The sequence below is a fragment of the Acinonyx jubatus genome, chromosome A2 (assembly GCF_027475565.1).
Source record: "Acinonyx jubatus isolate Ajub_Pintada_27869175 chromosome A2, VMU_Ajub_asm_v1.0, whole genome shotgun sequence".
Lineage (NCBI taxonomy): Eukaryota > Metazoa > Chordata > Mammalia > Carnivora > Felidae > Acinonyx > Acinonyx jubatus.
Genome location: NC_069383.1, coordinates 104,129,913 through 104,139,646, shown reverse-complemented (window position 1 = coordinate 104,139,646; position 9,734 = coordinate 104,129,913). Strand labels below are relative to the sequence as shown.

At 50.3% G+C, this 9,734-nt stretch overlaps 1 protein-coding gene across 2 annotated transcripts in view; it reads left to right on the top strand.

Annotated features, from left to right (window-relative positions):
* Positions 1 to 5,155: 5,155 nt before the first annotated feature.
* UPP1 (uridine phosphorylase 1) overlaps positions 5,156 to 9,734 on the top strand; it is a 29,243-nt gene continuing 24,664 nt past the window's right edge. The window contains exon 1 of one of the 2 annotated variants that reach the window (XM_027045958.2): positions 5,156 to 5,402. In XM_027045958.2, the coding sequence (XP_026901759.1) occupies positions 5,171 to 5,402 (232 nt within the window). In that variant the 5' untranslated portion in view covers positions 5,156 to 5,170. Of the gene's footprint in view, positions 5,403 to 5,626; positions 5,715 to 9,734 lie in introns of those variants that run through there. The other variant, XM_027045959.2, reaches the window with a different exon arrangement.

Below are 9,734 nucleotides of genomic sequence, written 5' to 3'. Positions count from 1 at the left end.
AAGAGACTGAATCAGTAAAAAAAACAAAACAAAACAAAACGAAACAACAACAAACCCCAAAAACCAAAACTGTCCAATCAAAGAAAAGCCCAAAGCAGGATGTCTTTACTTATAAATGCTAAAAGTCATTTAGAGAATTAAAACCAATCCTTCTCAATTTCTGTCAAAAATGGAAGAGAAAACACTCCCTAACTCATCCTATGAGGCCAGGAATATCCTGATACTAAAGGCCGATAAAGACATCACAAGAAAGTACTGAACAAATTACTGAAAAATCCTCAAAAAAAAAAAAAAAGCCCACAAAATAAGTTTCAAAGCAAATCTGCCAGCATATTGAAAGAATTCTATGACATGACCAAGTGGGACTGACTCCAGGAATGCAAAGTTGATGCAACATACGAAAATCAATCAATGTAATAAAGTACCTTAATAGAATGAAGGGGAAAAAAACATGATCATCATTATTATGATCATCATAATTCACCCAGAAAAGTCATCTGAAAAGAAAATACAATACTCTTTCATGATAAAACCATCCGCAAACTAGGAGCTGAAGGGACTCAGGAGGAGCTGAGTCCTGGCTTTGCCAGGACCCAGCTGGCCTATAGGTTTAGGACAATCCCTATCCAACTCCCAGGGTGTATTTTTGCAGATATAGACAAGCTTATTCTAAAAGCTATATGGAAATGCAGAGGCCTTAGAGTGGCTGAAACAACCTCTTAAAAAAATGTTTATTTTTGAGGGGGGGCAGAGAGAGAGGGGGGACAGAGTATCCAAAGCAGGCTCCAGGCTCTGCGATGACAGCACAGAGCCTGATGAGGGGCTCGAACCCACGAACCACGAGATCATGACCTGAGCCAAAACTGGATGCTCAACCGACTGAGCCTCCCAGGCGTCCCATGGCTGAAACAATCTTGAAAAAGAAGAATCAAGCAGGAAAATCACTCTACCCAATATTAACATCTACTATGTAGTTACAGTAATCAAAATACTGCAGCATTGACAGAAAGGGAGAGACACACAGATGATTGATTAGAAGAGAACAGAAAATCCAGAAGTAGGCCCACACACGAATATGCTGCACTAACCTCTGTCAAAAGAACAAAGGAAATTCAGTGTCATAGGACAGTCTTTTCGACAACAGGTTCTGGAGCCACTGTCCATCCATAGACAAAACCCACAAAAACCCAAAAGCCAGTGTCACCAAATCATGATGTTTAAAAATGGATCACGAGGGGTGCCTGGGTGGCTCAGTCGGTTAAGCATCTGACTTTGGCTCAGGTAATGATCTCTCAGTCCATGAGTTTGAGCCCTGAGTCAGGCTCTGTGCTGACAGCTCAGAGCCTGGAGCCTGCTTGGGATTCTGTGACTCTCTCTCTGTCTCTCTCTCTCCCCCTCCCCCACTTGTGCTCTGACTCTCTGTCTCTATCTCTTGAAAATAAACATCTTAAGAAATTAAAAATAAAAGTAGATCACGAACTAAGATGTAGAACATAAAACAATAAAACTTTAAAGAAAAACACAGGAAAAGTCCTCAGGATCTAGGGCAAGGCAAATCACTTTTAGACTTGACAGCAAAAGAGTGAAAAGAGAAAACTGATAAACTGATCTCATCAAAATTAAAAAGAATTCTTCGCTGTGAAAGCTCACATGAAGAGGACAAAATATGAAACAAAATAAAAATAAAAACAAAAAACAAGCTACAGACTGGGAGAAGATATTCGCAATGTTTGCAGATGATCTATCCAACAGAGAACTTGCATCTAGAATATACAAAGAGCACTGAAATCTCGACAAGAATAACCAAACAACAAACCCTCCAAACAATCCATTAAAAAATGAGGGAAAGACACGAACGAATACTTCCCCAAAGAGGGTATACAGATGTCTAAGCACATCAAAAGGTGCTCAACGCTATTAGCCACCAGGAGAGTGCAAAGTAAAAACCATGAGAGATCGATGCACAATGATCAGAATGGCTAAGGTAAAAAATAATTACAACAGCAAATACTGGTGAGGATGTGGAGAAAGTGGATTTCACATCCATTGCTGGCAAAGTGCAAAATATTACAGCTACCGCAGGAAACAATTTGGCAGTTTGTTGTACAGCTAAATGTGTAATTACCATACAACCTAGCAATTGCACTCTTGGTATTTATCCCAGGGAAATGAAAATGTATGTTCACGCACACACACACAAAATACCTGTACGTGAAATTTCACAGCAGCTTTATTCTTCATAGCCTACACTGGAAACAGCCTGGCTGTCTTTCAGGGTGCGATTGGTTAAAGGGGATAGTCCGCATCAGGGCACAATGCTCGGTAAAAAACAACTGTTGCCTTTAAACATAAAACTGCCATTTTTTTTTTTTTTTTTTTTTGTTTTTTGAGTAGCAAAATGGGTTTATTTAGGAATAGCAGAGAAATGTATTCTGTGATAACCAAGCTTCATGAAGAACCAGAGGTGAATCTGTAAAACGAAGGAGAGGACCACTCTCACAGAGGCAAGCGAATCTGGGAAGGCTGTGATAACAAGAAGTTCATTAGAATAAACTGGGAACTCAAAATATAGTGGCTTCTCATTGGCTGAGCTGAGACTTTCACGCATTGGCTGGGCTATACCTGCTTCTCATTGGCTGGGCTGTTGGGGGGATGGCGGGGCCGGGGGTGTTCCTTCCTCCCACTGAGACAGTAAAGGTAGTAGCTAAAGTAGTACCCCGATGCAAGGTGCCACTGTTCCTGTTGGGTCTGGAATTGGTAACAAGTGCTAGGGTGTGAGAGCGCCCCCTGCTGTCCATCAGACTCTATTCTGAATGAAGTTTCCTTTTATTAATTTTCCCAGAACCAACTGCTAATACATACACTGTGGACAAATCTTCAGCGAATTCTGAGTAGAAAAAGCCAGTTCAGGGGCATCTGGGTGACTCAGTCTGTTGAGCGTCCGACTTCGGCTCAGGTCACAATCTTGAAGTTCACAGGTTCGAGCCCCATGTCAGGCTCTGGGCTGACAGCTCAGATCCTGAAGCCTGCTTTGGATTCTGTGTCTCCCTCTCTCTCTGCCCTCCCCCACCCATACTCTGTCTGCCTGTCTCTCTCAAAAATAAATAAACATTAAGAAATTAAGAAAAAGGGGCGCCTGGGTGGCTCAGTCAGTTAAGCATCCGACTTCAGCTCAGGTCATGGTCTCACGGTTTGTGGGTTCGAGCCCTGCATCGGGCTCTGTGCTGACAGCTCAGAGCCTGGAGCCTGCTTCAGATTCTGTCTCTCTCTCTGCCCCTCCGCCCTTACAGTCTGTCTCTCGAAAATGAACAAACGTTAAAAAAATTTTTTTTAATTAAAAAAAATGAGACATCTTAGAAATTGAGGGCAGATTAGCAGGTACTAGGGCTTAACGGTTTTGGGGATTGGGGTAGGGGTGGGGATAGGGCACCATGGGGGTTCTTTCGGTAACTGACAGTTCTTCATCTCAACTGTGGCGATGTCACACATGTGACAAAGCTGTATAGAAGTGAACACAACACGAATACGAGTATGAGAAAACGTGCGGCGATGTGAAGGGACACTGGTGGGTTGTGTTAATGTCAAACCCTGGGTGGATCCGCACAATGTCCCCACGGGGGGCAATGGGGCAAAGGCTACAAGACACCCTTCCGTAATTATTCCTTACAACTTTTTCTTACCCTATTGAGCTGCCCTTGCAAAAATGCCACAGACGGGGTGGCTTATACACAACAGAGATCTATCTGGGGCATGTTTCCCATCTGATAGACTGAGACGAGGGGACGGTCACTGTGGGCTGTAAGGTGTGCTGAGCGCCAGTTAAGAAATTAACTCCTATGATTCCTGGATGGAATGGGAAGAAGGGTGTGCGGAAAACTGAGTGCGGACAGAGCTGTGTAGCAGCAAGCGGGCGGGCTGACGTTGGGGGCACGTGTTTGCCCCTCGTGTTTGGGGTCCAGGTTGGACAGTTCCCGGAGGCGCTGGCTTTCCTGCTCAGAATGCCCCCTTAGGAGACAAGTGGCCCTTATACAGGTAAAGACAAAGAGGCCAAGACCATATCAGCTGGTGGCATCCAGCTGGTGTCCGGGGCCACCTACAAATGTTCTGGGGGCCACAGTGCGCGGCACAGAGGTACCTGCCTCCTCCATGCGGGAGTGGAGATGCTTTTCTTCTCCATTCTTCCCCATCGACAATCAGAACGCTGGCTGTGACCCACGACATTGTTCCACAGCCTGCTGAGGGGCCTGCCGGCTGTCTGAAGAACACCGTTCTCCCTTCTCTGAGGTTTCTACCCTCTGAGCGCTCTAGGATGCTGGAGAGCCGCTGAGATGGGAGGAAGGGTGGCTGGCACTTGCACTTGGGAAGTGGTACCCAACAGCAAAAGCCAGCCTCCACAAATGGTTCTGCAACATTCTCAGCTCCTTGTGGGGGACTTTGAGTGGTGTGGAATGACTCCTTGGCCAGTCCGCCAGGAGTGGGTGTCATTCGTCGTCAGTGGGCTGTGCGGCATGACTGCTTCAGGGAGAGGCCGCTCAGAGCACTTCTGTGCACAAGTCCAAGGCCCTCGGGGCTGGCCTGTGTGTCCGTGGCATCTTGGCCTGTAGCAGCGCCGCCCGGAGGCGCCCGGGGGTGGCCTCGCGGTGGGCAGGGCTTTCAGGTGTGGTTTAGAGACGGTCACAATCTCATTTCTGGTCTGTCGCATTCACCGGGCGTTCCCTTGACACATATGTCCTGGGTATTTGATTTTCCAGGTCAGGTGCAGCGTGGTCATCGGGCCACGGCTGTGCGCTGCGCCAGAGATCCTCAGGCACCGAGCTCTCGGGCGCTGGATGCTTGTGCAGTCCACCTGCAGGGCAGCTCGGGTCAGCCCGCAGTCTTGGCTGCTGCCAGGCCCTGCAGTCTAGGCTGCCGACCGAATGAGTCATTTCCTTTCTTGCGCCAGCATCTCCTGGCTTTGCCCTGTTACTAGCGAGCTCCCACAACCCAGAGTCTCAGAAGAAAATCCAGATCAGGGACTGGAGAGATTAACGGACCACAGCGGACATGGCCCGGGCACCCCCCCGCCCCCGTTTCCTGACACCACCCCACCCAGGGCTGGTTCCGCGTGTTATTTCTCTCTGGTGGCTTTGGAGCTGGGGGTGGGGCAACCCCTACAGACCTGGGCTCCTCCATGGAGGCCAGGATCACTGGCCGCATCCTGCAGAGTCCACGCGGAAGGAAGAAGGAAGATTTCCTCTCTACCTGGCAACAGCCGCCAGCCAATGAGGGGCCACCTCCACCTCCATCACCTGCAGCCGAGGAAAGGCCACCTGCCTCTCATTTCCCTCCAGTGAACGTTCCTTCAAAGCAGCCCCTCCCACCCCGCGTCCTCTGGGAGCTGGCTCTGAGTTCGGGTTTGCTCGGTGGGCATAGTTTGCTTGCCGCACTGGTAAATTGGTCTGCCCCTTCTCGCACAAGCCCATTTGCCGCTGGATAACCTCTGCTGTTTGCTCTTCAAGATTGACAAGGGGTTATCTTCACGGCAGAGCGGCTTAATGAGTAACCGGGATGTCTCCGGTGACTCACCACCTCACCCGCCATAGGAGGAAACAACTTTGGGCGGAGTTGGGGGCAGCCTTCCCGGAACGGGGCGGGGAGGGGGCAGCGGCGGGGCGATGACCCAGGCTCGGCGCTCAAACTTAGATCCGAAACGGACGCTGCGGGTCCCCGCTTCGGTGAGTGGTCCCCGCTGGGATTCGGGGATCTGCTTTCCGGAGCCAGGCTTCCCTGTCACCTGCCGTGGGCTGGGAAGGATGTGCGGGGAGCGGGGTGCGCGCAACGGGAGTACTCGGAGAGGAGAGGGCGCACGGGGAGGGTGAGCAGAGGTGGGGAGCAGGGGCGAGGAGAGGAGTGTACGGTGAGGGGGTGCGGGGAGGGGGCCCGGGGAGCAGCGCCCGCGCGGGGCGGATGGGCAGAGCGTGCGGGGAACAGAGCACCGGGTCGGGGGAGAACAGGTTTCGGGGAGCGGAGTACGGGGAGGGTGCACTGCTAACGGGGCGCGCGGGGCGGATGAGCAGAGGTGGAAAGCAGGTGCAGGGAGAGGAGTGTGCGGGGCGGGGGACCGGGGAACATCGCGCGCGCGGGGCGGATGAGCAGGGTGCGCCGGGAGCAGGGCACGGGGACCGAAGAGAACAGGTTTCAGGGGGAGCGGAGTAGACAGTGAGGGCGCGCGGGGCGGATGAGCAGGGGTGGGGAGCAGATGAAGGGAGAGGAGTGTGCGGGGGGCGGGGGACCGGGGAGCAGCGCGCGCGGCGGGCGGATGAGCAGGCGTGCCGGGAGGAGGTACAGTCCCGGAGGATGCTGAGAGCACTCAGTGGGTGCGTGGGGAGAATGTTCTGGGAGAGGGAATGGGGGTGCACTTGGGAGCAGGGTGCACAGGGAGAGCGCTCAGAGCGTGCGGGGGTGGGGTGGGAGAGGGGTGTGCTTCCTGACCTCGCCACCGCCGCCTTTTTCCCAAGACCCGAGACGCAGCGGGTGTGACCTCTAGGTGGAGGCAGGCGGGGCGGGGACCGGCTTCTCCACAGCTCAAACCAGAGAACACCCAGACCCCCTCCCCCCACTTTTTCTTTAGTGGTTAAGTAAAGTTACCTTTTGGAGAATGATTTTTACTGTTAAAAACCACAATTCCACTGAGTGGGTTTGAAGATCTCATTGGCTGTATTTGGTTACCGATGCTGCAGCGTCCCATCCAGCAAGCGGAAGGGAGCTCCCAGGAATTGCACAAGAGGAAGACTTTTATAGGCAGAAATGGGGGGTGAGGGGGCATAAGGGTGAGAGAAGAGGGAGGGGACTGGACAAGACAAACGTTATTATAAAAGGAAAGGATCCTTCCCCCAAGGTCACCTTGCTTTGGGGGTAGAGCCGGAGTCTCTCACTATGGAGACCAGGTAATTGCAGGTGGGCTGGTTGGTTAAAGGTCAGATTCCTGAGAGGCTGATAGGTTAGAACTGTCAAAAGTTCAGAAATAACAGAATAAAGCCAATGATTCACCAGAGTAGCAATTAGTAAAAGTTTTTGGGCACACGCCAAGAGACAGTTTGCAAGCAGGGAGCACTGGAACCAGAGCATAGGATAGGACTCACAGGTCTTCGGTCATCGCAACGCCAGAGTTCGAGTGGGAAGGCGGTGGCTCGTCTTCGCAGCGCTTGGCTGCAATATTAGAAAGTTCTTAAATGGTGGGGAATTGGTCCATGGTTGCCTCATACCGACATTGGGAAAGAGTGGGAATCTTGCTCTGCATTTCCAGAGGCGTAGGCAGGAAGTGGCGCGGGGCGGGGTTGGTCTTGCAAACTCAAACTTCTATGACTAACCTTTTTCTCTGCTCAGAATTTTTTCTCTGCTCGGAATTTTTAAGGCTGGTCTCCATTTGGTTTTGATTTAACAGATATCTGAGTCTTGGTTTGCCATCCTGGGGCAAGTGAGTCTGTTTTGGGACTGTTCCCCCCCCCCTTTTTTTTTTTTCCTTTCTTTCTTACTAAACTTTGAGAGTTTCGATGGCCAGAAGTATGCCTGAAACCAGTGTTGAACAAGTGTTGCAGCATGAAATACTGACCTCTAGTTGTCCTGCAGATCTAAAGAGAAACCACGGTAAAAAATTAGAGGACATAGAATTGGTCCCTGCGTGCGGGTCCTTTCACAATTCGTGTCTATGGTAAACTGTCCTGGGACCTAGAAACGCCCACAGCGGGGACCACAGGTCTGTCTCTCTTCTTGGTCAGGGGTTGGCCAGGTGACCCAATTGGCCAGCTGACCCAAGGTCACAGGTGGCAGCCTCCTGGCCTCCCATGCCAGAAGTCAACCCCACATCAGGCTGCTTCCCTCCATGAGGGGTGACCCAGAAATTCTGAAATTCAGAGAACAGGAAATATCCTGGAAGGCCCCTGAGACACTCTTCAGGCTGTGGTGTCCTTCCCGGCCCCCCTTCCCCTCTGCTACTTCCCTGTCCCTTTGCCCTTTTCTACTCTGCCCTGCCCTGCCCAGTGAGGCCTGGCCCCTCTAGCTCATTCCACCCTCCTGGTGTCTTCAGGGTTAAAGACACCTTTGGTTGCTTTCCTTGGCTGTAAACTCGGCCTTTAAAGGATTAGTGATTTCCCTGAACCAGAATGAAAGTCTAAATCTTAAACCCCTAAAAGGATTTTTCACACCGTGCCCCACCCTTTAAGGCTGCTATGCTGCCCTGTCACCTCTCACTGAACCAGGCCTAAGTCCCCTAATGTTCCATCCTTCTGCCCTTTTTCTCCCCTCTTTGGAGGCCAGGTTGACCTACTAGTTGTCTCTCTGCATAAGCCTCATGATCCAACAAATCACATTCGCACTCCCAGGACTTTCTACGATGGTGGGCACCCCAGTAACATTTTAGTTAAAAAAAAATGAGTTTTTCCCATGGGCTTTTGTCCAAGTGGACTTCTTTTGTTATCTTTACTGATCATAAGATTAATACAAACTCAGTGTTTAAAAAAAAAAAAAAAAAAAACAAATGGGGCACCTGGCTGGCTCAGTCAGCCAAGCGAGCAGCTCTTGACCTTGGAGTTTGTGAGTGAGTTTGAGCCCCAGGTTGGGTGTAGAGATTACTTAAATAAAAATAATAATATGAAAAATCTCACAAATATAAAACAAAATGAAACTTTCAGCTTTTCCTACTCCCTGAAGATAAACACTGTTCATTTTCCTCCCTCTCTCTCTCCCATACACACACACACACACACACACGAACACTCACACACATTTGCTCTCTATGTTCATTCAAAAGAGTTTTATAAACATTTATACACATCAAGTTATTTACACAGAGTAACCCACCTATCTGATTTTTAGTTTAATGGTTAAAACTGAAAAAAAACAGAAAAGAAAACCAAACACAACTACAGGGTTTTTTGTGGGTTTTTCTTTTTACGGGTTGGATCTGGCGACGGGTAGGGGGGAGACCCCAGACGCTCACAGCAAAGGATCCTGAGAGCCGGAACCAGGTTCCAATTTCTCTGGGAGGCTGAACCTCGGGGCCAGGAATCCAGGGAAAAGCTCCCCTGGCGTAGAGTAGACCATGGGGTCCTGGGGAGGTAAGGGGAGTCTTCTCTTCAGGAAGCAGGATGTATCCTGGCCTTGGTGTGAAGTTTGAGTATCCTGGTACGATGCCAGAAGGTACAGTGCCTCAAGTAGCCTCCAGCCTGACCTCACCTGCTGAGTTGTTGGCTGGGCTTTGGAATGGGTGTCTGCTGTCTGCTCTCCACAGAAGCTCCATTCCTCAGGATGAAGGGACATAAAGTGTCACAACCATCATCCAGTGCCGATAATGTTGGAAGATTACACTTTTTTTTTAATGCTTATTTATTTTGAGACAGAGAGCATGAGTAGGAGAGGGGCAGAGAGAGAGAGAGAGAATCCCAAGCAGCCTCCGCACTGTCAGCGCAGAGCCCAATGCAGGGCTCAAACCTATGAACTATGAAATCACGACCTGAGCCGGATGCTTAACCGCCTGAGCTACCCAGGCGCCCGGGGAAGATTAGACTTTTGAAAGACTATTTTGAATCAGTGCTTCCTTCCGCAGGGATAGGACGTGGCCATGGTCATTCCCTCCCTACCCTGATGTCCCTCTCGTGTCCGGGACTTCCCTCAGTTGTTGGTTCCGGGGATGTGACTTGGGCCCCGAATTCCCACCTGCCCTGTTTCCCCCCAGCTAGCCTCATCTCTCACTTTTC